Source organism: Canis lupus, chromosome 25 (genome assembly GCF_003254725.2).
Source record: "Canis lupus dingo isolate Sandy chromosome 25, ASM325472v2, whole genome shotgun sequence".
Taxonomy (NCBI): domain Eukaryota; kingdom Metazoa; phylum Chordata; class Mammalia; order Carnivora; family Canidae; genus Canis; species Canis lupus.
In genome coordinates, this window is record NC_064267.1 from 30,364,711 (window position 1) to 30,392,640 (window position 27,930).

Genomic DNA, 27,930 nt, shown 5'->3' on the forward strand with positions numbered 1-27,930 from the left:
TGCAGATCTGAGCATAAGCACGTGACTGTTATTCTTAGCAACAAGTAAAAAAAAAAAAAAGAGGAAGAACTCATTTAAAAAATATTTATTTATTCATTTTTAGAGAGACAGCGAGAGCGAAAGCAAGAGAGAGAAAGAGAGAGAGAACGTACACCCAAGTGGTGGAAGGGGCAGATGGGGAGGGAAAGCATCTCAAACAGACTCCCCGCTGAGCTGGGAGCCCTTCCTGCTGATGACATAGGAGCCACCCAAGTCCATGCTTGAAGTGGACTTACTGAGTGGTGGCCTGGATCCCACAACCCTGAGATCGTGACCTGAGCCAAAACCAAGAGTCGAGGCTTAACTGACTATGCCCCCCCAGGCTTTCAGAGAGAGATGCCACTGCCACAGTCACACAAGGTCTCAGACAATAGTCTCAGACAATGGTGCCAGGGTGTGTGAGCCATAGTTGGCCAACATGTGTCACCCTGAGGCCACTGCTGTTTCTCAAGGGGAATCTCCTCAATGTGCCTGGAAAGCAGATCATTTGTAACACAGAAGTACACGGACTGGGGCAATACTCGCACAGAATAAATTCTACAGGTTCTTGGGCAGGTCGGTTGGTTCTACAAATCTCTTCTGTGATAAATTGTGGAATTACGGTTGTGCAAAGGTAATCCCATAAATGGACACTGGGGACATTTTTACAACCTGCGAAATTCCTAGACCAAACAATAAAGAGCCACCCATACCAAACTTAGACTCCGACTTAAGATGCTCCACGCAAGGGCTTCTGAATGAGACAAAGCAGGAAAGACTATCTGAACAGATTTTTGCGCTTCTCTCCAGCCAGCAGATTAGTGGGCTCCATCCCCTCTCCAGCTACCTTCTGCTGTGCCACGTCCTGCTCAGATTTTTCCTGGAGAATCTTTTTCTTCTTCTGTATTTTCTTTAACCTATAGAAGTTTCGCTCTCTCACATTGAACTCTGTGATGATACAAGCAAGGGCACATCCAATCCGGGGAATGATGACATGTTCAGTGGCATTTACACTCCCATTAACAGCTTCATCTCCAGTCACAAAAGGAGTCTGCAGCAAAGCTACTCCCACTGCTGTGACATTATTCCTCTTTAATTCAGAGGCATTGTCCCCACCTCTGGCTAAGCCAGTCAGTTTGTCACTGTCACTTCCTTGACGGTGATGTTCAAATACTGGCAAAGGATCACCTGCAGCATCCTCCTTGCTGGAAGCTTCACTTAACATTGTGGATAACTGTGGTGCCCAAGTCCCCTCCAACTGTGAACGTGACCTTGGCAAGTAAGAGCAGCTTCTCTCTTCACATTTTCATCTCTGTTATCTCCTTAAGGGCCTGGTGAAACCAGGGAGTTAAGGCATCACATTGTTTCTTTGGGAGGTTTTGAACTGTCTTGCTCCCTTTAATTGAGCCTTGGTGATGGACTATGCCACTACGAGGGAGCTGTCTCACATGGATCTTTGCCCACATCCTGAAGGTGACTATTTGGCTTGGGTCTCCTGCAATAGTCCCTACCACAGCGCCTTCCTCTGGGGGCAGGATGCTTGTCCTGCCTATTCTCTGCGGTGTGTTTGTGTGTGTGTGTATTGCCTGTTCAGTTTTGATAAATACTCATGTTTGGTTAAGTTTGAAACAGGCTTCGGTTGCTTGCAAACTCACGAGTTGCCTACTTTGGAATTCAACCACAGTAATAGCTAATATTTATTGAGCACATACTTTGCACCAGGCACTGTTCTAAGTGACTTACAGGTTGGAGTCCTCATTGATAGATGTTGTTGTTATAAACATCATATGTTGTTGTTCTAAGTGTTAACCACGGTTACAATTTAGTTGACGAATCTAATAAATAAACAGCTTCATCAGTCCAGCACTGCCGAAATTTGAATTGCCTAAGTTTTGTGTTTCGGTTGGGTGAAAAAAAGATCTAAGCCATTGACATCACGAGAGTGCACGAAGCATAAGAGCCTCATTGCTCACATTTTTAAAATGTTTTAAAAATTATATAGTACATGTTTCTGTTTTAAGTAAATAGCTGGAAGTGTTCACTTCAATAAATTTTATAAAAGAAAGCTCCCTAACGTTAGTCTCTCCCTAAAATAAAGACAGAAAATAAAAGCTCATTTACAATATACAGTTTTCAAAAATCGCGTTGCTATGAGTGTAGCAGGCTACACATGCAGTGATCAGATATTCTGAACTCTTGTGCAAGATGAAGACTGTATTTCCTGAAGTTTGGGAAATGACTAGAGCTTTGTTGAGGGTCCCCAAGGTGACTGTGCAGCTGGCCCTTATAATAGAACTACCTCTGTGACAGGTGGGGCTCCTCTGGGGCCTGGGCACTGTCCTCTGGGTCCCAGGGGCCATACGTGTGATTTATCGGTGAGTCAAGTCGTTGAACAGGGACCACCCTTGCATGCCTGGCTTCTGGATAATCCATCCTCTACGATGCTACTCCTTTCTACACTTCAACATCAATAGGAAGAAGCAGAGCCCCCGTTCCCACACCTTAGTCATGCTTCCACCCTTGGAAGAGCTAAGTGAATGGAGTTCCGCAGTGTAGCCCAGCAGCACGTGGGTCCAGCGAATGGCCTCATGCGATCCTCCGAGTGTCATTGCCACAGTGTCCTCTGAGCTGTGGAAAATGGCAATCAGCAGAGCAACCTCCTCAATAGATCTGCTCCTTCCAGGCCCCACATCCCTTGGACAAATGTCCAGCTGCTGCATTTCAATGGACCGATCATAGGCAGCTGGCTCCCCCACAGCCGGTGCAGCAGGCCCGGGCTTGGCCTCTGCTCACCCACCTTCCTCTGTGGAGCTCACGGCAGCTTTGGACTTTGAGGAGTAAGCAACACACCACCCACCTCCTTCCCCTCCATCTGTTCCCTGATGGTGACCCGACCCTCTTGACCTGCTGGCTTTGACCTTGTGAGAGGACTTCTCTCCTCACTCTTTATCCTTTGGACTCCATGCTGGGCACTGGGACTGTATTTCTTTCTCTGTTCCATTATTGGACTGCCTTATGCCATCTTGGGGAAGTTCTGAGACTCTCCCATATGGTAAGGCTGGGAGGGTGGAGCCCCCTCTTCCCAATATTAAGTCCCAACAATTCAAATCTAGGCCACACTGATTTATGGGAGTCTGTGTGCAAGTTACCTTGACTCTCTGACTCTGTTTCTTGTATAAATGGGGTGGCGAATCCCTTTCTCACAGGGATTTAGTGAGGTTTACTGATCACACACCCACGCCCACCCACACAAACACATATAGCTAGTCCACCACAGCGTAGTACTCAAATAGTAGATAAATAACTCTAGAAATAAGACAGTTTCCTGCATTTCCCTTTACCCCCACCTTGGTCTCTGCCCTCAGGTTGTGATGTCCTGTCCTCATGCTGCTGGTCCCAGCCCCCTCTCCTATTAGTCAGTAAAGGGGACTCAGACAGAGTGCTCCCCTCCCCTCGTAGCAGAGAATCTCTCATTGGTTGCCATCACCATGGCAACTCACTGTCTCCTCCCCCCCACCCCCCCTTTCCAGAGCAGCAGATTGTGGAGTTCCAGACTTCTCAGCTCTGGGAGGGAGGAGGAAAAAGATGGGGGAGGGGAGCTCTAGAGGCAACCTTGACTGCAAAGGCAGCCACATGGTTCGGGTTTGCTTGGATTCCTGATACCAGCCTGGGCATGCATGTGGCCTCTATTATCTCTGCACATTCAGGCAACCATTTAGATAGCCATAGGCACTCCTGATTCCCTTTGAAATGGGCCAGCGTGGGACCTGAGGGTCTGGGTTCATGGCACGTGGCATGCATGATAAGCATGTTGTTCCTACAGAAGAAGGGTTTTCTTCTCACTCCTTTGCAGCGCTGCTGAGGTTACACTGCAGGACCAGTGGGAACGAGCTCTGTGAACTCCAAAGGCTGTCAGGGGTCATTCGTTATTCTGGTCATCCACCCCTGCCTCCCACCCTGTGTGGTTGGCCAGAGTGGGGCAGCCTCATGGGTGCTTTCCTATTCGGATGAGAAGTGGGGGTTTGGAGGTGTAAGTCCACATGGGGCCCCTGGAGAACAGCATAGGGCATTGGGCAGTGAGATACCAACCACTGGGTCCCAGCTGTGAGGTCCCTACCAGGGCCTGAGAACCTACTTCCTTCCTCCCCAATGCGCCTGCAGAGGGGGTACACAGCATGGCTTCTACATGCACAAATTGTGATGTGCAGGGATGCCTGGATGGCTCAGTTGTTGAGTGTCTGCCTTCGGCTCAGGGTGTGGTTCCTGGGTCCCGGGATGGAGCCCCACATCCGGCTCCCCACAGGGAGCTTGCTTCTCCCTCTGCCTATGTCTCTTCCTCTCTTTGTGTTTCATGAATAAATAAATAAAATCTTAAAAAAAAAAAAACCTGGGATGTGCAAATGCTCTTTGGTGCACTTGGATTCAAAAACGATTTAAAAGCATGGGCTGAATGAAGGCAACTTTTGCCTGTTCTCGATCAGCAGCAGGGAGGGTGCTGGTCAGTGAATTGACTGTTGGAACATCAACTCCATAAAAACGGGCGAGGGGAGGACATCCTGACACCTGTTACAATGGATGAGCCTTGAGGACATGATGCTAAGTGAAATAAGCCAGAAACAAAAGGACAAATACTGTATGATCCCAGTTACATGAGGTAATACATGAGGTAATGAATATGCTAGGATAAGCAAATTCATTGGGATAGAAAATAGATTAGAGGTCACCAGGAGCCATGTGGGAGGGAGAGAGGGGAGTTAGTGTTTAACGGGGACAGAGTTTCAATGTGGGAAGATGAAAGGGTTGTGGAGATGGATGGCCCCGAGGGCTGCACAGCATCATCGTGGATGTGCTTAATGCCATCGAAGGTCATACAGAGAGATGGTTAAAGTGCTAAGTTTTCTGTTATGTGTATGTTACCATAATAAAAGAAATCCAACCCCCCCAAATGTGAGGTGAGGTGGGGTGGTGGAGCACTGCCATGGGAATGAGGGGACGGAGAACATGCTCAGTGCTCAGTGAGGCTTTGATGGGTGAGGCATTCTAGAGAAGGGGGTCTTAATTGACAGGCTGCCTGGCCCTGCCACTTCTGGCTGACCGACAGGCCAAGAAGGTGACATCAGGGGCTCCCTGCCTCTATTTCCTGAGGGAGCTAGGGAAGCCAACAGGGATGACCCATCCCCTCCCCTCAGGGTCCCAGGTGTTTTAGGAGTTACCAGGGTAGTGGTGTTCCTCAGCTTCGGTCATGGCCTTCTTCCCTCTGGAAGGCCCAGGGTGTGGTGTAGTGCCCCCCCCCCCCCCCCCAGGACCCAGCGCTGCTGGTCCAGTGGCCACAGAAGAGGCGAGGCCAACATCACAGCCAGGTGGAGGGACACCGTGCTCTCCTGGGACCTGCACGCCACGCCCTCACAAGCTCCAAGGCCTGGGGTGTCTGCAGCCCCTTCTTGCCTTCTGAGTCACTGCTCAAACCCACCAGCCCTTCTGACAGAGCTGGAAACAGGCACCAAGCCCTCCAGAGGCTATTTTTAGGGTTCATCTGTTCTTTCTGATCTCTCCTCTGGATTCCATATTTTCCCACCCCCAGATCTGAAAGAGCTCAAGATTCTGGAAATCCTTCCCCCCCCCCACCCCCACCCCCCATCCCCGCGCCTCTCAAGGTGCTCTCCCTGGCTGGACAGCTGAGCTGGCAAGCTGCGCCTTCACCCCCACCTTCCTGCACCACTCCCGCCTTCTTTCTGGATCCCCACCCTCACCCTCTGGCCCCCAGCTCGGCAGGCAGCATGGAAAGCAGGCTGATTGTCTGACATCATCTCCCACTCCCCGGCCTGCGAAGAGTTACTCACTCAGGCAATCCCTGCTCCGCCGGAGGAGACTGTCCAATTGCCAAGCAACCCACTGTCGGCCAATCACGGGCCTCGGAGGTGATGTCATGGAGAGCGAGCGGCCGTGCTGATGGGGAGAGAAGCCCGGGGTACCACTAATTGAGGGAGTGAGGAAGGGAGCAGCACGCTCAAACGGGACTGCAGGTAAGTGGCGATGGAATGCAAATGATCTGAGGCTTTTCGGGCAAAAGGAAAAAAATATATATATTAGCAGCGACAGAGAGGAGAAGCAAGGGGCCTGGCACCATTTGCGTCGCTTTTTGGTTTCACTCAATCAATCAAACTTTGCCAAATTCTGGGGGGAAATGGGGGTGATGTGAAAAGAATGGGGCTACCCCAAAGGGCAGGGGGGTGCGCTGCGGGCAGTCCTATTCCAGATCTCTGGGAGAGAGAGGGCGGGCAGGAATTGCCAGGGTTTCTTTCGGGGTCGGATGTCCATGCTGAGTTCTTTCTGCATAAAAATGTTCTGTTACTCAGGGAGAATGGTTTTGTGCAGAGTCTGGCTCCCCCCCCCCCGCGCCCCCCCAACTGCCGCTGCCCCCCAGACCAATTTCAAGCTAGCAGCTGCTCTGGGTTTTACATTCCCTTTCTCAGCCACAGTTTTTCTTGGCTCGCTTCCCCATGGGTATCATCCTTTTCTTTTTCCTCTGTCTGCACTGGGTTACTTTGGGCCCCCGGTTCTAAGGATACAATGAGATCACCACCTTCCCCTCGCCCCGCCCCACCCAGAGGTCAACCTGTTCCTACCTGGGCAGGGCTGGCAGGCTGGCGGGGCTTCGAACTGCGGGGGACCCACCACTGCCACGCCCTGGTCCCCGCTGGTGGCCCCTCCGTGCTCAGCCCACCACTCTCCCCAGGAGTTTAGGCATTGCCCTCTTCTCATCCAGGGGACCAGGGATTTACTGTCCAGTGGCCAGCTCCGTCCCCACGTGGCGATGCTGTCTTTGTCTCATTCCTCCCAGGAAGACACAGTCAGGTGTGGAGGAGTCCTATTGTCCTGAAAAAAAGGCAGGTCCCCTGAACCCTTTGGGGGGCTCAGGAATGTTGAGGCAGCCCAGGTCCGGACAGCCTGGGCAGGGGTACCCCTGTATCTCAAGACCGAGAGACACCCAGGGAAGGGATGGCCAGCGGTGGTCCGCTGGAGTCCTGCAGGGTGGTTGGTAGGTTGAGAGGGAACGTGGGAGAATCTGTCTCTACTGAGGCTGAGCCCCCCTCCAGGGGGAGGAAACCTCTCCCACAGGCAGAGTCAGGGTGCCAGGGGGAATGAGATCATCCATCAGATGAGGAGATAATGATAGTGCTGGAGTGAGAGGTGAGGAGGCACAGGGGCAAGGTCTGTTTTGCAGCTCCACCGAACAAAGCTAGAGCCTCCAGAGACCCTACCCTGTCCTCTGGGGCCAGCCAGCACCCTCTCCTCGGCCACCCTAAGATGCTACCTTGCTAATAGGAACTGTGCTATTCACCTTCCTTGAAACCCACTTAACCACCAGCACCAAAGCACCTGTCAGCAGGTCCCAGCCCTTTTCGGACCCCCAGCTCCTCTCAGGCCACCCCTGGAACAGGTTTGGAGTAGACAAGGATCTTTAATTGCTAGATGGATCCACCACAGAACATTGTAGGGAGTGAGCTCCCCATCACTGAAGGCGTGCAAGCAGAAGTTGGATGACCACCAAGCAGGGTGGCTATACAGATTTCTGCATTGTTTTGGAGACTGGGTCTAGATTAGTGTTTTTCAAGCTGCAGATTGAGATCCACTAGTGGATTGTGAAATCAAATTCATGGGTAGTTAATTGGTATTTTGTTTTCAAATAAAATGGGATAGAGTAGGAAAAAGTCAAAACACATCTTATTTAGTAGAGTGTTTCCTATACTTTTTTTTAGTTATGTATTTTCAGTTATGTAAATATTTATAAATATAAATTGTTTATATTTTTAAACATATTTTAGAAATGTTATTGTATTTATAAATAAATACACATATATTTATATTTGTATTTGTATTTTGGTTACATGTGCATTTATGTGTGTGTATGTAGGTGGATCAGTGACTAGATGCGTGTGAGTGTGCCAGTATTATGACATGTACATACTGGATCATGATATAAAAGGCAGTTCTTTACTGTCAGTCCCAGTAAGAAAAAAACATTGGCTGAGTGACCCTTATGACCTTTTCTACGACTGTAAGCCTATGGATGACTCTTACTAGACTATGAACTTCTTTTTAAAAATTTAAAATTTTTAATTGTGGTAAAATACACATAACACCAAATTTACCATTTTAGCCATTTTAAAGTGTACAGTTCGGTGGTATTAACTACATTCACACTGATGTGCAACCATCACCACCATCCATCTTCATGACTTTTTTTTATCTCTCCAAACTGAAACTCTCCCTGTTGAACACTAACTCTATTCCTCTCTCCCCCTAGCCCCTGGCAACTCCCATTCTACTTTCTGTGTCTATGAATTTGACTGCTCTACATACCTTATATAAATAGAATCATGTAGCATTTGTCTTTTTATGACTGGCTTCTTTCACTTAGCATCATATCCTCAAGATTTACCCATATCATTGCGAAAATTCCTGCAAGGAGATATGTCTTGTTCGAACAGGTCCCTATGACCGTGTTCCATATATAAATGTCCATAGTCCACTTGCTGTGTTAAAAGGAAAACTGTGTCTCTTTAGGGAGATACTGCGTTCTAAAGCACCTACCAAAAATTGAGAAGCCTGGTCTAATATTGTCCTTCCTGAGCAGAGGCTTTAATGGAAATTCTATTGGCTGGTGTGGTGGTAGGCGTGTCTTGCATTTTTTTGCTTAATATTTAGATTTCATTTTGGCTCAATAAAAGAAATCCCAGGGCCGAACAAGGTTGGCTGCCTTGCCTCTCCCTACTAGGCCATTTAAGCCACATTTGCCCTCTGGGATGTGAGTATGCTGACTGATAAGATTTAAAGTGGAGCAATAAAGATTGATAAACTGAGATCCAGAGAGTGAGGTGTGACAGGAAAGAAGGCAGGTAAGAGAGGAGAAAAGAGAGGACAGAGTGTTTCAATTAAACCAACCATATAGAAAGAAGGGGGAAATGCTTAATTTTACTGAACTCTTAAGAGCCTTTCTCCAGATGCCTTACATATCTTTTTTTAAAAATATTTATTTATTTATTTATTTATGTACACAGAGAGAGAGAAAGAGAGAGAGCATAAGCAGGGGGAGCATTAGGCAGAGGCAGAGGGAGAAGCTGACTCCCACTGAGCAGGGAACCTGTTGTGGGGCTCGATCCCAGGACCCTGGACTCATGATCTGAGTGGAAGGCAGATGCTTAACCACTGAACCACTCAGGTGTCCCCCATTTGATAACTTTATATTATTTCTCAATTACCCAGAAACTATCATTTGGAGACACAGAATTCCAGTGATTTTGAAATCATAGACAGGTAGAAATGAGACATTTATTTGGGGAGTGAGGTAGAAATTTGGGGGGAAATTATAAAATATTCAGAATGTAATTTTTATAAATGCTCTGTAGAGAACCAAACTCTACACTGCCCTCCTTTTTTTTTTTTTTTTTTTTTTTGGCTTGGCCAATAAACATTATTCATGTATAATTTAATTTGCTAATTAAGTTAGAATTTGCTATATTTAGAGATGTGATAGTCTGGAAAAAGGTTGCTTTTTCTGTTTTTCTTTGAGGAACAGTATGGACCAAAAAAAAAAAAAAAAATCTCTCCTGATATTTTAAAAAGCGTTTCCAGGTCTTTACATCTTTAGTTCCACTAGGAAGATAGGAAAATACACAGATAGAGGTACACGACTCCTGCTTCCCCGTACACATCTATGCTTCCCGTCCCCTGCAATCACTGGTCTTTTCTACTAAAACTGATTGTCGCTGTGTGTCCATTCCCTTACAGTCCTGTCAGAGGTAGATGGTAGGAGGTAAGAGGACAGATCAGATTGGAAGTGATGGGCCTCATTTATGGAAGGGTGTAAGCAACTCAGGAGTTCAGAGAACAAACCCGGGAATGTGAATCTAGAGAAAGGAGCGGAGTGCAGACTGTAGGGTGAAAGAGTTCCAGTGGATCATTTGGATGTCAGTGCCCAGAAATGAGAGCCAGGTAGAAGGCAAGGTTGAAACAGACAACGAGGGAATAGGAGGATAGATTCTGTTAGCTGCCTGCACTAACATAACTTACTTGACTATTATTGATCCTGGGATGGCTTTGTCTGTCTTCTGCATCTGTCACCAAACAAATATGTAAGGATCCCATGAATCCTTCTTAAAAAATATATTACCCCAAGAAGTCTAGCTGACCAAAAGTTTTTGTCAAACTAAAGAACTCAGGGACAAAAGATATATGGTATTGATAGTGGTTACAAAGAAAGAAAATACTAGAATTTAGTATCTTTGTCTAATTATTTTTTGGTAATTAGACAAATTATTATTATTATATTTTAAGATTTTATTTTTTCATGAGAGACACAGAGAGAGAGAGAGGCAAAGACACAGGCGGAGGGAGAAGCAGGCTCCATGCAGGGAGCCTGATGCTGGACTCGATCCCGGGACTCCAGGATCATGCCCTGGGCTGAAGGCAGGAGCTAAATCGCTGAGCCACCCAGGGATCCCTAATTAGACAAATTAGAGTAATTTTTTTGTTGGGGGGCAGGGGTAGAGAGACAGGGAGAGGAAGAATCTTCAGTAGCCTCCATGCCCAGTGCAGAGCCCAACACCAGTCTTGATTTCACAACCCTGAGATGACCTGAGTTGAAATCAAGAGTCAGATGCTTAACGGATTGAGCCACCCAGGCACCCTGAGTCTTTGTCTAATTATGATGATCAACATATTTATAAAGCTGAATGCAAATGTCAAATATCATAAAGCTAAGGAATATGTCTATTACATTTATCATTGTATTACTTCCTAGCAACTTGAGTAGTATGTATAGTAGATTCTCAATAAATATTTGTTGAATGAATAATTGAAGAACGAAATCAATAATAATAATCCAGAACTGAAAACGTAGATCACTATGACAAAATCAGAAGGTTTGTAGTGCAAGGAAATAAAATTATGCACAAAGCTCTCATCTTTCACAAAGAAAACCATTAGGTGTTGTTTTCTTCTTAATGTAATAAGACATAAATATAAATGATTTTAACTTGAAGATTAAAAATAAGATGTAAAACTTGCAAAGCACTGGGGAAGAATGAAAGAATAAAGAAAACAAGAATAATATTGTGAAAGATGAGAATCTCCCTTGATCATAGTTAAATGTGGGTTGGAAACCTGGCTTTGCTCCTCCTACTTAAACTTAGGAAAGGCTCTGACTCTTTTGGGCCCTTTGTCTCTTCATCTGAAAAGGGTAGGAAATGGAGATGCCAGAGATCACCACAGCTCCTCCCACCTATGGGCAGAGAGCTTGACCCCGGCAATGTCTACAAATCTATTGCTTGTCTCATGGTTGGAGGTAGGTGTGGGGTGAGCAAGGCTTTGTGCCACTTCATACACATGAAGGCAATCATCCATTCAACTTATATTTACACTTGGCCTTGGACATGTAAGATGGAACTTTGAAGATGTTAGCTCAAGTCCCATCTTTATCATTTTCTGCTTGTATGACTTTGAGCAAATCAAGTCACTTACCTGAATTGATCATCAGGAGAATGGGTATAATAGTACCTATTTTATAGGATTTGGAGAGAATGTAATGATAAAATATATATATTTCCAATTTACAACTAGGTAGAAATAATAGACATTAGGAAGAAAAAAAAATAGAAGGAAATGCCAACTGCAAAAAGTAACAAGATGACAGGGATTTCCTTTCTTTTCTCTGTCACATAGGTGTTCCAAAATAGAATATCAATATGTCTGTAATGAAAACATTACATATAAAGTGTGTATGTGCACATACATGCACTTGAAAGCGCCTGGTAAACTATAAAGCACTCCAAAATATTGCTATTGGTGTGACTAGGACTCAGATTACAAGAGTTTGTTCTACATGCTGATGCTTCCAAGTACTCTGAGTCCAGGATCTCTCAACGTACTGGGTCACAATGTCTTGCACTCCATCCAGTGACCCTGAATGGAAGTCTGTGCCCTGGAATTTTGCTTCTAATATGTCGATTCTTTTGTACATATTGAATGGAAAACCAAAGCATGCCAGAAAGTGCCATCACTGTAGATTATTTGGGACTGCCATTTTTCTAGACTTGACTTAATTTTCCTTTTTTGACTGGCCTCCCAATGTAGCTGTTACAACTAGGAGGTGCTCCTTAGACCTAGGCCTCCAGAGCTCTGTGCTTGCCAACAGGTGACTCTTCTTTATTTCCTAGAAACACAACAGGAGCTGCATTTCTTAGCCCATTAGATACCTGGAAGTTGCTTCTGACCACGGTTCCCACCATCTCTTCTTGAAGCGTTTAGAAGCAACCTAAGTGGGGTGGTGATCAGACAAATGCCAGTTCCACAAAGTCAGCTAATCACACACTCTTGTGCTTTGCCCCTTTGCCCTCTGTGGGTCTCACTGGTCCAGGTTTGGCCTGTGCTCTAATATCTACTCCTTCTCCCTTTATAACATGGTCCATCTTACTGCTGGAGAATTGCCAGAGACCCATAGGGCATCTGCAAAACTTTCAGAGCCTCCAAATTCTCACCCTGGGGACCTATTTCACATTTTCATCACCAAAAACCCCTGCGGTTATTTTAGAACCCAGTTGAGGGCTTGGCACAGAATTATATATTCAATAAATATTTTGGAAAGGATGAACCACCTTCATGAAAAAATAATTTATCTCTTTTTTTTTAACCCAAATAAGATGTATGGCTTTCAGTCAATGTCTTCATTTTAATTTAATCTAATTTTATTTAAATATTTTATTTAAATTCTATTTGCAAAAATAAATAAATAAATAAAAAATAAATTCTCTTTGCCAGCATATAGTATAACACCCAGTCCTCATCCCGTCATGTGCCCTCCTTAATACCCATCACCCAGTTACCCCATCCCCCCACCAACCTCCCCTTCAGCAAACCTTTGTTTGTTTCCCAGAATTAGGAGTCTCTCATAGCTTGATCTTCCTTTCTAATTTTTCACCACTCAGTTTCCCCCCTTCCCTTATGGTCCCTTTCACTATTTCTTATATTTCACATATGAGTGAACCCATATGATGGTTGTCTTTCTCCGACTGACTTATTTCACTCAGCATAATACCCTCCAGTTCCATCCACGTCAAAGTAAATGGTAGGTGTTCATCCTGAGTCAAAGTCTTCTGATCAGCACAAAATAACCAGGGTTACTGTACAGAGATATGATTTCAACAACATTTAAGTAGCTTGTACAGCTTATTTCAGGCACATACATAACTTCAACAGGACTAACAATTGGTACAAATGTAAAGAGCCACTTCTCTGTACTGCCCGTGATTAGAAGTCTTGGATCAGAACTCACTGTGTCCATGCCCTGATTCTACGCCAGAGTCTCTCTATCATCTCTGGACATCCTTGCCAGGGACCACTCTATTCAAATCACTTGGATCTGCATTAGCTTCTTATCCTTCAGAAATAGTCCACATGAGATTTGACACATCCTGAAAGCCTTATCTGGGCATTCCTTGCAGTGACAAATAAAACATGAGCTCACCTGGGTAGTGTGGGCAGTCAGATGTGCCCTAGTAAAGGAGATCAGGTGTGCACCTAGTAAAGGATCATGTGGCATCAACGAGCTTGGTGCTCTTCTCTATGGGTTCCTGGTCATCAATTGCATTACAGAAAGCCTAAGAACATGGGTCACAACTTCTTGTCATGTAAAAAGTCCGTCTACACCCCCATCTTTTCATTGCTGCTCAGGTGGCCCCATGTGGGTTTTCCCCTGTGTTCTAGTGTGTGGGAGGAGGGAAGGGATCAGTATGAAGGGTAAGGGTAAGGGTACTGGTACTGGAATTCAAAGGTTTGGACCTTGGTCCCATCTCAGCCATCAACTCAGTGTGACTTCAGGATCTCTGGGTCCCCGGGGAGGAGCATAATGGCACTTTGGAAGGGGCAGTTGTTGGTTGTGTAGGATGGTTATGTGCAGTTCACAGTGTTTAGTTTACCCAGCCACTGCCCACTAAAGGCCTGGTACTCCCTTAGTCTAGTGACCATCAAAGAGTCCCATGTATATTCCTGGGAGTGAGGCTGCCCTAGTTGAGAACCTCTGGCTAGTGATCACCAGTTCACGTCACTCCACTGCCGACATTCTGATGTTCTAGGAAAAACTGGGGGCTCTGAGCTCTTCACTTTAGAATCTTTCCTCCCACTGTGCCACACGAGATCTCCCCTTTAGTCAAAAGCCTTAATTTCTAGACCTCTATCACCCAGTCCTACCACCAGTCAAAACATAATCATTCTGCATCTTATCTCTTTATGGCCTGGGTCTCTTCCTGGTTGGGCTATAGCTAATTAATTATTTCTACTAATTATGTTAATTGTTCAATCCATCAACAAAAATGTGTGATCACTTGTTTTTCTATACATAGACTGTTAGATGCTGGAACCGGAGTAAATGTATAGGTCAGTTTGCAAACAGGATAACAGTACTTGGTGGGATGCAAAGAGTCCAGAGTGTTACTTGTTTTAGGCGGGTCCTCATTGCTTTGTGCCTAGTCCTGGCTTCCAAACTTCCTCTCCTAATCTTTTTCCCATGCTGATGCTGCCAGAAGAATCTTTTGCCTGAGCAGCAGCTAACGATGGAGATTGACTTTAGAATGAATATCTCAGCTCTGCACTTGCTACCTGTAGATTTTGTGTCATTAACCTCACTTTACTGAGCTTCAAGTTCCTCTTTACAAATAACCTCGAAGAACAAATTGAGATAAGGCTTGAATTTTCTGGTACCAAGCAGGTGTTCAAGATGTGGTAGCTATTCCTTTTGCTATTATCATTAGAATCACAATTTCCGCTCTCCCTCTTAGTCAAAAGATGGCAGTGCCTTCCTACTGAATAGAATATAAAGTACGAATGCTTTCCCTAGTCTAGAGATTCCTTATCTTCCTATTGGTATCCTACTAGTTGGTCCTAGTGAGTCCTGCATGCAGCCCAGTGGGCCCTCTCTCTTCCCCCAATTAATCCAGTCTACACACCAGAATGTGAATTGCAAAATAAGCCCAGCACACTCTGGCCTTTGTCATCTGAATCTTGAGTCCTCTCACCACCTGATATGCTGGATTGATAACTGCCTGGGCTGCCCAGGGAGGCCCTGCCTCTTGACCAGCAGTCTGCCACCCATTAAAAGTGCTTAGGAGTGAGCACTAGACAAGAGTCAGGAGGCCACTGTTGTTGGCTCTGGTTCTGTGGCTATTGGCTGAATGAGTGTAAGTCATCTACTTTGAGTTGGCGACTGCTTTGATCTTTGTTATGGCTGGATATAGTCCTGGTCTTCCCAGGTGCAACCTGGGACTGGCCTCTGCCATAACAGAAACCATGCAAAGAGTTTCTGGGAGGGCCAGAGGTTGCCTCAGCACAGAGTTTTGACTCATGGTGCTCTGATATGTGATGTTTTAGATACAATTCCTCCTGGTGGGCCTGACTCATGTCTACTCTGGCCTCTATTATTTCTTAATTTTCATTTTGCCTCCCTTAATTCCTGGCATTTTATCCTCTGTGACTTTGAGCAAAAACATCCCTTAACTCTCTTCTCTGGTAGTCACAGGACAGGCCTGGTTGCCCCACTGCATTGTAGGTATTTTGCTGTGGCCTGACAACATAACCCAAGGTAACCCAAGACACCAAGTCATTTAATGGATTTCACAGTGTTGTGAGAAGCTTGTAGGGACAAGGCCTACAGACTGAGGCTGGTTTGTGGGCCTTTGGGTTGATTGGACGTGCCCAGGAGAATGGCCTGAGCTATTGGTGCTCTCAGATGGGAGAACAGATGGCCTCAGAGCCATTCTGAAGGGTCTCTAGGCCATGGATTAGCATAACTAAATCTTCCAAGCGGTGTGCATCCAATCTGTGTCTAACCCACCAGACAACCTGTAGTCCTCATGTAGCTAGGCTGGATGCTGGGAAGGCAGGAATGACTGGCTCCAGTCAACTCTGGTCCTCCATGTTAATGAGGAACAAAGTCAGAGCCCCTGCTGTGGCTGCCACCACCCAATGGCTTAGGACCCCTCTTCACTGCTTGGCCTTCTAGAAGAATCTATGACATCCCTCCTGTCCCCTTCCATTCTTTCTTAGAATGCCCCATGGGTAGAAACATCTTTTGGGTCTTGAATGCAATAGAAATGATGTGACTATGGCTGAGGGTTTATAAGGGCTCTGTGTACCCATAAGTACAAACATACAGATTATCTTAAGGAACAAATCAATTGTATATAAAACATTAGTAGCTGAGATAAGGTGGAAGAATCATGAGATTAAACCTTGGCTCAATCACTTATGCATGTATTAGTTTCCTGCAGCTGCTGTAACAAATGACCACTCACTTAGTGACTCAAAACAATACAAATTAATTCTCTCACAGTTCTGGTGTTCACAAATCCAAGATCAAGGTATCAGTAGGGTTCACACTCTCCCAAAGACTGGGGGAGGAAACATTCATACCTCTACCAGCTGCCAGCGGCTCCAGGTGCTCCTCGGCTTGTGTCTACATGAATCCAATCTCTGCTTCCCTCGTCAAATGGCCTCTGCTCACTGTGTGTTCCTTTTAAGGAGTCTTGTCATTATATTTAATCCACCCAGATAATACAGAATGATCTGACCCTGAGGGCCTAAACTTAATTAAATCTGCAGAAACTCTTTCCAATTAAAGTCACATATCCAAGTCATAGGAGTTAGGATGAGGACATATCTTAGTGGGGGACACCATTCTACCCACTAACCTGAGTGGCCCTGGAAATGTCACTTACCCTCTCTGATATTCAATCTCAATTTCCACATCTATGAAATGGGGACAACAATTCTTACATTGTAAGGCTATTAAGAAAATTAAAATAAAAGCATTTGTCACATAGTAGATAATCTATAAATACACATTTTTGATTATGTGAACTCTGGCCCTGTGAAAAGAGAGTTCTCAGTTACAAATCCCTTGGCTATGCATACCACTGCTCATCTTTGGAGTGTCTCCTGCTCCCTGCCCTGGTCTTCCTTCTCGGCCTCTCTGACCTATGTTTTCTACCTGGTTCCTCACCATCCTACAACTCCTAGCACAATATCTTCCACAGAAGTGAGAAAGTGCCTATTGATGTGTTTAGTTAAACCATATCTTCCGGCCAGACTGACATGCCCTGAGTCCCCAGGACCTTGGAGGAACCTGCAGCTAGCATCCAGTCCCTCCCCTAGCCACAAGGGAAGAGCTTAAAAGTCAGAGCCAACTCTACTACTAAGCAGCTGTATGACTTTAGCTAAGAGTCTTAACCTCTCTGAGCCCCAGATCCTTCATCTGAAAGTGAAGCTGATGATGCCTGTCTTGTCAACTCAGCCTCACGGGAAGATTAACTGGGATAATGTCAGTGACAGGAGTTGTAATCTGTGCTCCATGAGCAGAGGGCCTTAATTATCATTCCCAGCTCGGGCTGAGGGGCACAGTCCCTCATTCTAGGTACCTACTCCTATAGAAGATTCCTCTTCTTTCTCAAGAGTGTCCTTTTCTGCCTCACTTCCCTTACTTGGACCCTCTATTACCTAGGTGAAATCTGATGCTCTTCCCTCTCCTGGCAAGGGCTCACTCACCCTGCCAGTTACCCTATCAATCAGCCTGGTTATGAGCTGAGTGTGGAATGGAGCCTCGTGACCAGGGACATCCAGACCCTGTCCAAGGACCCACTGGTACTGTCAGGATCAGCCTGACTCTAAGGAAAGAAGCCCATTGTGCTGCATAGTGAAGAGGGTGGTGCCTGGCAGGGGCTTCTGGCTCCAAAGAACATGAAGGCTCTGCAGGGAACATAGCAGTGTAAGACCAGTTGACCTGGCTTCAAATCCCTGCTTTTTTAACTCTCTAACCTCATGACCCCTGAGTAAGCCACATAAACCCTCTGAGCCTCTGTTCTCTTATCTGCAAATGGAGATTATAGACTTAATTGCAGGGCTGGTGAGGACTAGAGACAGTGACTCTGAAGCAGGTGTGTGGAGGCTGGTGGCTACTCTGACGGAAAAGATACAGGAAAGAAAACTCACATTTATTAAATACCTCCTTTTTTTGCTAGATGCTGTACATATGCTTTTCTCATTTAATTTGTGTAACTTGGTGCAGAATTAAGATGGAGAAAGCAAATTGGACATGTGAGTGACAGCTTACTAGTGAGATCAAGTCTGTGTTTGACTCCACATTGGTCCGGTCCTAAAGCTGAGCCTCCTGCTCCCATTGGTTCCCCTGCCCATCCCCAGCCAGTACAGACCCCAGTCGCCAGAAGGAAAACACCTTATTAAGGATGGAAAGGGGCTCTACATCAGTTTCAGAGTCTTTTGCTTTGTGAGATGCAGGCAGTGAAGCTGTTGGCTCACGCCACCCTCTGCTGGCACAGTGACCACTGAGGGTGGCTGTATTCGTCAGCATTCTCTAGAAAAATAGAACCAACGGGATGCATATAGAAAGAGATTTATTATGATGGATTGGCTCATGCAGTTACGGAGGCTGAGAAATCCCACAATCGGTCACCAGCAAGCTGGAGACTCAGGAAAGCTGGTGGCATAATTCCAGCCCAAGTTTGAAGGCCAGAGAGCCAGAGCTCTCATGTTTTAAGGCAAGAGAAGATGGATGTCCATCTCAAACAGATAGAGTGGATTCATCCTTTCTCCATCTTTTGTTCTATTAAGGCCTTCAACAGATTGGGTGAGGCCCACCCACATTGGTGAGGGATATCTTTTCTCAGCTTATCCACTCAAATGCTAACCTATACCCGAGGCACCATTATAGGCACATCCAGAAATAATGTTCACCAGTTTTGTGGGCATTAGCCTAGTCAAGTTGACACAAAAATTAACCACCACAGTGGCCAAGGCTCGTGGTCCCCACGATGACAACTTGAGTGAGGCTACTCCTCACTCCATTGGCTAGCAGCCTTAAGTGGAGCCCTGTCATCTACTGTTTCGTCTTTCCCTCCTCTTTCATACTCTCTGGTCCAGCATCGACCATAGACACAGAGCTTTTTCACCACCCCCACCCTTGCTTGTGCTGCTCCTTTAGCACAGTGACCTCCCTGCTTAATTCCAACTCATCATTTAAGACTCAGTTCAGGTGCTGCTAACACCAGAAGCCCCTTCCATGGCTCCCCAGGGCCTTGTGTTGAGTATGAAGCCCCATCTCTGTGCTCCTACAATAATCCTGCATGCTGATTTCCATCTCTGCACCGACCACATTATGATGATATTATTCTATAATAATGTTTGTCTCTCTCATAGTCCAGGGTTATCTTAAATGGGGTCAAGGAGTGCTTAAGACAGAGGTTCTTGGTGGGTAGTGAGTGAGGGGCCATCTGAATGTAATATTTTGACATCCTCTGCCCAGTTCCCTCTGATCCCATAATAGAACAGGCTGGACAGGGAGATGGGGTGGGAATAAGGAGAAATTCAGGACACAGTTATTTTTGAAAATTTCCCAAGTGATTCTGAGTTAGGATCCTAACCTTTGCTTTGCACCAGCCACTTTGCTGCACAGAGAGAAAACTAAACACCTCTTGACATATACAGTTTTGGGAAATCCATGTCTGATGCTCAGGGGGGCTTGAGACTAGAAAGCCAATTATGAAACTATCATTAGTGCACGGAGAGGCACCTGGGTGGCTCAGTCAGTTGGACATCTATCTGCCTTTGGCTTGGGTCAAGATCTTAGAGCCCTGCACTGGGCTGCTTGCTCAGTAAGGAATCTGCTTATCCCTCTCCCTCTGCTCCTCCCTTTGCTCTTCCCCTGCTCATTCTCTCTCTCTCTCTCTCTCTTTCTCTCTCTCAAATAAATAAAATATTTTAAAAAAATTATCTCATGGAAACTGAACTTGATTGTGGTGATGTTGAGGAGGGGGTCTGTGTTTAGAAAAGGGAGAGTGGGTGTGTAGAGTTCCTGGAGGTGGGAGCAGACCGGTAACCTCCTGGGATTCACTCTCTAGTTCTTTAAAGAGCTTCCTTATGTGAATAGCCTATCAGTGGTAAAATATTTTCTTTTTCAGATTTGTGACAGCATCCTGAGCTGGGGATAGACCTACTCTGACTTTCAACCAGATTCAGCCTTCACATTCCAGAAAACATGACCCTCGCTGGTACGTACATAAACTCTTTATATGATGAGGCACCACAGCGTAGGGTATTATATGTGTACTTACATAGGCACCGAGAAGGGTAAAAGACTGACAGGGAGTACACCCAAGGGTTAAAAGAAGTTATCACTTGATAGTGGGCGGGATCACCATTGAGCGTTTCTTCCTTTTACTCATCTGTGTGTGTTTTTAAGAAGGTTTTACAATGCACATGTATTATTTTACACTTAATTATGTTTTCAATTTGTAAAAGGAAATGAGGAGGAGACTGCCTAAGCAGTGCGCTGGGTTTAGCTGAGAACAGAGAGAGTCTGAGCATAGTGGAGCTTAAAACAAGGCGCAGTGGCCCCAGGGTGGTGGGGGTACAGGCAGGAGCACATGCCAGGGCCAGGGAAGGTGGGGGCCAGACTTCACCATATCAGCTCTAACCTGTGATGTCATGGCTTTCAATCCTTCCCTGACACAAAGAGGCTAGATGGTGTGTGTGGGGGGGGTCCTCCTCTAGCCCTCATGGACACCAGCACTTCTCCCTTTGACCACTGTGCTGGGAATGTCAGAGAAGACTCACTCCTGACCTTGCCACTCAGTGAGGGCCAAGACTGGAGCGATGGTGGTGAGCTTCTTTACCTTTCAGAGAAACACTGCTGAGTAATTTGAATAAAATGGAGTGTGGATTTCCTGCATCTTGGAGCAAAGTAAATGAAATATCCTGGCAAGTGTGAAGAAATAGAGAACTAGGTCCAGGGTGCCAGGCTGGGGCAAAACCATTACTTCTTGTGGTCTTTACCTGAAGGCATTTTGTATTCGGTACTAAAAAGTACCTAAGTCAGGGAAACAATGTGCTGAGGAGGAGGGGGTCATGCAGGTGCTCTGGAAGGCTCAGGTTCTAAATAAGGTGGACAGAAGTGGGTCTAATCACACACAGGAAACCTAAACCAACCTGCTCAGAGCAAAGGGGCTGGATCCTCAGCCAAGGGGTGGGTCTGGGTGGTTTGGGTGCCTCTGTGGAGCCTGGTCATCTCTGGCTGCCTAGGCACCCAAACTGAGATGAAGGCTGACTTCTGAGTCTAGAAGGGGTCACTGTGTTGTCCTACTGGTGTTTCTACAGCCTACAAAGAGAAGATGAAGGAGCTTCCACTGGTGTCCTTGTTCTGCTCCTGTTTTCTAGCTGATCCCCTGAATAAATCATCCTATAAATATGAAGGTAAGTGAGGGCCACTGTTGGGAAAGTAACTTGGGGAGGTTTCTTGGGCTCATATCCATGAGTATCACACTCCTGTCCAATTTCATTAAACTCTTCTCCCCATGTCACATTTTCTTTCCCATAGCCAGTAAAATCACCACAACTTTTTCCAAGGGCCTAAGCAGCTTGTGAGGGCTGATGTGGGACTGTAGCTGGGGGACTAGATAGCAGTTGAAAGTCTGCGACAGATGTTCTGCAGAGCACTCTTGATCTTAGCTTTTCTTCATTCATTTAACAAATGGATGCTTTGGAGGATGCAGAGGTGAAACAGACAGATTCTGCCCTTGGGAAACACCTAGAATAGAAGAGAAGATGCAGTGTAAGTCACTAGATTCCAAGTTGACAGGCCTCCTTTGTGAATGCTCTGAGAGGCCAGAGGTGGAGAGAAGACTTCCACCTGCAGCCACCCAATAAATGTGGCCGTGCTGACAGGGACTTGTGATGGTGTCCCAGGACAATGGCAGGGAGCACTGAATGGCCATGTTCTGCTCAGGGAGGGATGGGGAACAGGTCACCTCTTAATTCTCCAGGGATTAAAAGAAAGGGACAGGTTTGTTCTGGAAATGAAAGATGGGAGTGCTTGGGTTACCTGAGATTGTTTTTTCTGTCTAGGCTGGTGTGGGAGACAGTGTAGGAGGAAAGATCAAAGCCAGCGGAAAGACAGTGCTGACTGGAGAGAAAGAAGAGAGCAGGGTAGGAGGGAGCAGGGGAGAGGTGGCAACAGGCTGAGCCATCAGATTGGTAGTGGGACAAGGAGTGGATGGGTGGTGGGTGGTGGGCAAATGTACCACTGTTGGCCACCAATGAGGACAATTTAAACAAGAACTCCAGTATGGGAGGAGTCTTGTGGCAGAAGCAAAAGCAAAAGCATTTGCTACAGCCATTATTAGAAACCACAAATCCTGGGACCTCTATTCTTGGAGCTTGAGTGCTTGCTGTGGCTACCAACCCTTTAGCCCCATTGGAGCCCATTGACCTTAGGTGCCAGGTTCAGGACCAACCCAGAACACTGGTCATTGATTTGCCTTGGGGACCCCAGATCTCCCATATATATGTGCATGTGTGCATGCTTTTGGGGTGCCAATCTAGTCTACAGGGGGTGAGCAGCCCCTTTCCTGCTCTCTACACAGCAGACACAGTGGACCTGAACTGGTGTGTAATTTCTGACATGGAAGTCATCGAGCTGAACAAATGTACCTCGGGCCAGTCCTTTGAAGTCATCCTGAAGCCACCCTCCTTTGATGGGGTTCCTGAGTTCAATGCCTCCTTACCCAGGCGGCGAGACCCATCTCTGGAAGAGATCCAGAAGAAACTAGAAGCAGCTGAGGAGCGAAGGAAGGTAAGTGCTCTCCCTTTCTTTCTTCCAACTCAGCATTACAGGAAGGAGTTGGAGAAGATAGGAGGTGGCCCTGAGTTGGGGTCAGGTCACCACCAACCCACAAATATTTAGGTAGCACCTCCCATTTACAGGGTAGATAATGAGACACCATTGAGGGAAACAAGGAAGTGAGTCTCTAGGAGAGTACAGTTTGGTTAGAGGGATAAGGCATTATATTACATATGTCCAAGAGGTAGCCTAATATGCACACTAACAAGAGGAAGACACTGACAAACACTAAAGATTCATGGAAAGACCTGGCAAATAAGGAAAGGGCTCCTTAACTGGGAGAAGGAGAAGGTCATGGTACAATATATTTCCACCCCTTTCTATACCCTCTGAGTTTCTTATTGATTCTTATGGTCCAACTCCAATGCTATCTTTATGTAAGCTTTTCATCTTTGAAGCAGAAAATAATCTTCTTCTCCCTTGAATTCTATAGCATTTCTTCTCTACTTCTTAAGGCATTTGTCACATGCTAGGCTGGGTTAGAGTTATGAATATATGTGTTACTTCTACTAGACTTTTTTCTTTCCCAAATTGCTAGGATAGTGCTTGATACATGTATAGTCACTTAATATTTGTAAATGAAGGAAAGAGGGAATGAATAAAGGCAATGAGAAAAAAAAAAAAAACAACTGAGGAAATAGTGGGAGAATCTAGAAAGTGTCCTTCCCTCCTGCCAATGGGCCAGAGACCAGGTTCAGGGAGATGTGTCTTCTGGGTGTAGAGCTTTCTTCCAAGGGCCTCTTTCTCCCTTTGTGCTTCCTTAGTACCAGGAAGCTGAGCTTCTGAAGCACCTGGCAGAGAAACGAGAACACGAGCGGGAAGTGATCCAAAAAGCCATTGAGGAGAACAACAACTTTATCAAGATGGCTAAGGAAAAACTGGCTCAGAAGATGGAATCCAATAAGGAGAACCGGGAGGCCCACCTTGCTGCCATGTTGGAACGGCTGCAAGAGAAGGTAAGTGATCTTGGTGAGAGAGGAGACTCCCGGAACACTCTCTTCCTTTCATGGCAAGTATAAAGGACCTACATATTATTTCAGGTAGCAAACAATCTCAGGTAGAAAAGGGGGTATTTCCATTAGGCTGGATCCTTACAAAGTCCCAAGTGATGTTTTAGGAAGTCATAGGCAAGAAACATGAGCTGAGCTTTGGAATTCCTTGGGGGATATTACACGCAGCTACACAACTGAAATTTCTCATTGTCTTAGGGAGATTAGACCTCTTATCTTCTAGAGAAAGCCTGCCTAATGCGAGAGAGTAAGGACAAATAAGCAGTTGTACATTCCTGGCTTCATCCTTGAATGGACAGATTTGATTTAATGAAAGATGATGACTTGGGCTCTTGGCTCTAAGCCAAGGGCATGATAAGCTGAGTTGACCATTGAGCAGGAAACATGATTCTCTCCAAACCTCTTGATATGGACTGAGTGAGTCACGGGTCTTTCCAATATTCTACCTTTTGTCAATAAACCAAATGGTGTCACCTACATATGAGAAACGTGAGAGACTAGGATTGGTCCCACGTGTCAGCAGAATAACAGCCCGTTCTGCTGAGAACACGTTGGCCTCATTTCCTGAGTCTCAAGGCTGCCCCAGTTTCTCCTGCAGCTCCTGGGAGAGCTCCAGCTCTGTGTTTTATTTCCAGGAGCCGCCTGCTGCGCGGTGACTCCCGGGACCCGATCGGTGGCCTCGTCCCATGGTGAGCAGCGTGGTCCCCACTCCTTCCTGCCCATCCACCCAGAGTCTTAGGCCCTTGACAAGAGCTACTAGAAAGATTGGCTTCTTCACAGGGGATCTGTGGAGAAAGATCTGTGGATAGGCCCTGCAGCTGGCTGGCATGTGGCAAGCCCTTCTGCTCTCACATTCTACCCTTCTAAGAGCAGTAAGGCCTCCACCAAGTATACAGATGGGAGGGAAGTAATCTGGGTCTCATTTCGATCTTCCCCAGTTATTGAGGGATGGCTAGGAACAAACTCTTGAAGGAAAAAAATATCTGTGATTGCCATAAAATAGGACATGGGCTCTCAGGCCAAACCCAAAAGGAATAATTGAGGATAGAGCCACAATATGGTATTTCAAAAATGGAAAAACACTTTTACTTCTTCATATTCCTATCCTCACAGCAAATTGATAAAGTAAGCAGAACAGTGTTATCCTTATTTGATTGATGGGGAAACCATGTCAGAGAAGGTCAAATAACTTGGCCAGGGTCACAAAGCTGCTAACTAGTGCATCTGGGAATAGTTCTCTAGCTATATAAGTCCAAGGGACTCATTCAACCCTTATTTCAGGGGGACCAACCCACAATCATCCTGTTGGCCTTTTGTCAGAGAGACCATTGGAGACCAAAGAAAGGGAGCCCAGAAATCTAGGGTTCTTCCCAGAGAGCTCAGCTGAATGGAGGTCGATTCCAAGGGGAAGAGATTGAGAAGGTCCCCACTCTGGAGTAATAGCTATGGAGGTGGGGTAAGACTCAAAGAAGCAAGATGTCAGAGTCAAAATCTGAGTGAGCATCACTCCTTTGGGATCGTGACCCCTATCCACCCTTGGCCACTGATGAAGGCGGGAGGTGAAAAAGAGACAGGTGTGTGGCTTCTGCCCTGCCCCAAGTCAGTGCTTTCTGTGTCAGTACCTGCCTGGGTCACTGACCATCTACATTAGATTCACCTGGTATAGAGTTTAAAACTACAGACACTTGGACCCCACTGGCCTACTGACACTGTCTTTCTAGGGATGGTGCCTGAGAACCTAGCAGTTTAACAAATATCCTAGGTCATGCTGATACATAGCAAGGTTTAGAACCACTATCCTAGACACACCACGACTCACACTTTTCCCAGGGCCGTGGAAAGTTCTAGAGCATTTTCAGGGATGGATTCATAGTTTCAAGTATATCCTGGGCTCCTGGACTGCCTCTGTGGGCTTACTCCAGGCTGATTTTTGATATTTGGAAATGATGCTATCTGGATGATTGCCAGGGTCTGGCAGAGACAATATTTATTGAGCACCTGCTGCGTGCAAAGTGCTGTAGAAGGAATTAGAAAATACCAAGAAGAAAAAGGCATGCTCCCTGCCTATAGGAAAGTTACCATCCAGTAGAAGACCCAGCCAGATCACAATGAGCAATGATGTAAAGCAGACCATGACGTGCCCTAGAGGCGAACACTAAAATCACAAAATTTTAGAGGTAGAAAGACCTTCCAGTTCATAGCCCTCTCTTTAAAAACCAGGGAGCTGAGGCCTAATTGGTGAAGTGATTGGTCAAAGTCACAGAGCTGATGGGTCTTTGAAGTCAGATCCCATCTTTTGGCTTGATGACATTGTTAGATGAAGAGGGTTCTCACACACCACTTGTGAGAGAGTCCACTTTTTGGAGTTGGGGGACATTTCCAAAAATTCTTCAATTTATACTTTAAGAGCCCTCATCTTTCACCAAGGGACTGAAAAAGTTGCACTTGAAAGCAGCGGTCATGTGGCAAGTGTGTGGGAGGGGACATTTGTAATGAGGCCTGTCCATTCCATTGTGCTCCTTGGGTGTAGCTACACTGAGCTGCTCCTTACATTAAGTCAAGCCATGCACTCAGTGCAAGCCCAGGATGGCCAGGTGAAGGAGGGAGACGCTGGTGGGCTCTGCGGTCACTGTGAGGTGGGTCCCCCCAAGGGAGGTTGGCCCCAGTCCATGAGCTCCCCCGGGGCCACACCAGCCGGCTCGCTCACCTGCCTCCTGCCAGTCTCACCTGCCACCTTCTGCCCCTTCTCAGGACATCTTTGCAGACCTTGCTCTTCACTTCCTGTGACGACAATTCTTTACTTTGGGTTCTCTTGCCCCTCGGCTTTCTTTTATTCCCAGGGAAGCCCATGTGACCTCCCCTTTTCACTCCCTTCCTTCTCAGGACAAGCACGCGGAGGAGGTGCGGAAAAACAAGGAGCTGAAAGAAGAGGCCTCTAGGTAAAGCCCAGAGGCCAAAGAAGTTTCCAGAACAGCCGGACAGCTCCAGCAGCTCCGCAGTTCCTGAGGCAGCCTAGTCGGCCGTCGGCTGCTCTCCCAGCACTGGGGTTTGGGGGGAGGGGGGTGGCCAGGGGTGTTTCCTCTGCTTTTGGTGTTTGTATATGTAAAGAATTGACCAGTGAAGCCATCCTATTTGTTTCTGGGGAACAATGATGGGGTGGGAGAGGGGAGAGAAGGAGAGAATTTAGGAAAGGAGATAGAGAAAGACTCATGGACACTGCAACCCTGCCCACCGCAGACTCAGGTCAAGTACTTGGCTTTTCTTCACAGTGAACGTCCAGGCACCGTGTTGAGGGAAGCTGCACGTGGGGCAGTAGCCACACCAAGTGAAGGGTGGAGTCCTGGGTGGGGCAGTGGCTGCAGGGTGTGGCAGGAGAGCCCAGGGAAAGGGTGGGGGGCCTGGAGGTGTTGCTTCTGCCCTGCAACAGGTGGGATGAGGTCTGAGTGTGTGTGTATTAACCATCATCTTTTGATCATCATGACCAATGAAATATTTACTCCTGGCCTCCTGTTCTTTATTTCCTGAATTTGTCCTTTGAGTGATGGACAGAATTTCCTTGAATTTGGTTTCCACCCATCAGGTGGCAGATACCCCTTTTGTTCATTAGTTTGACCATCAGAACATCTGAGAGGTGTTGAGTGATGTGGGTGAAACATGCCAGCCTTTGGCATAATTGAAAAGTTTGCTTTTGCTTTTCTTTTTCTTTTTTTTTTTTTAACCCCCCCTTTGGGTTGTCCATTACTGGATTGAGTTCACTGAATTGGTGAGGAAAGAAATTCCATCTTGCCTTCTAAAGATAGACATTCTAATGGTCCCCAACATGCGTGGTAAGAAGGAAGTTCTCTGCACATTGGAAGTGTGGGATTCTAGGTGGTCACAAAAGTGAGCGAGGAAATAAAATGTTTGTTAGTCGCAAGCAGAGGGATCATTTCAGACGCAGCAGTCACTTTATTTGGAATATTAAACCATGAATGGAAAAAAGGAGTCTCTCTCCTCTTCTCCCCTGGAAACAGGGGTACAGCAGCAAGAGTAGGGCCTCCACCCTGCCCCCACACACTGCATTATTTTGTACAGCTTTATAAATAAAACTTTTGGTATTGTCCCCACCCCCACCCACCAGTGGTGCTGCATTTGGCTTCTTCATTTTAGGATAGGATAACA

At 46.3% G+C, this 27,930-nt stretch overlaps 1 protein-coding gene and 1 pseudogene across 4 annotated transcripts; one reads left to right on the plus strand and one right to left on the minus strand.

The window, feature by feature from the left end:
• Positions 1 to 48: 48 nt before the first annotated feature.
• LOC112669701 (V-type proton ATPase subunit D-like) lies at positions 49 to 7,145 on the minus strand (annotated as a pseudogene).
• Positions 5,884 to 27,265, plus strand: STMN4 (stathmin 4). 4 transcript variants are annotated; one of them, XM_025463024.3, is made up of 8 exons: positions 5,884 to 6,041; positions 20,043 to 20,132; positions 21,238 to 21,333; positions 21,985 to 22,065; positions 22,503 to 22,711; positions 23,524 to 23,715; positions 24,405 to 24,458; positions 26,653 to 27,265. In XM_025463024.3, exons 2-7 carry the CDS (start codon positions 20,120 to 20,122, stop codon positions 24,423 to 24,425), a joined length of 612 nt encoding a protein of 203 aa, XP_025318809.1. In that variant the 5' UTR covers positions 5,884 to 6,041; positions 20,043 to 20,119; the 3' UTR covers positions 24,426 to 24,458; positions 26,653 to 27,265. The 4 variants fall into 4 exon arrangements, with proteins under 4 accessions (XP_025318809.1, XP_025318808.1, XP_025318811.1 ...); XM_025463023.3 differs by lacking the exon at positions 24,405 to 24,458; XM_025463026.3 differs by lacking the exon at positions 21,985 to 22,065.
• The last annotated feature ends 665 nt before the right edge of the window (positions 27,266 to 27,930 follow it).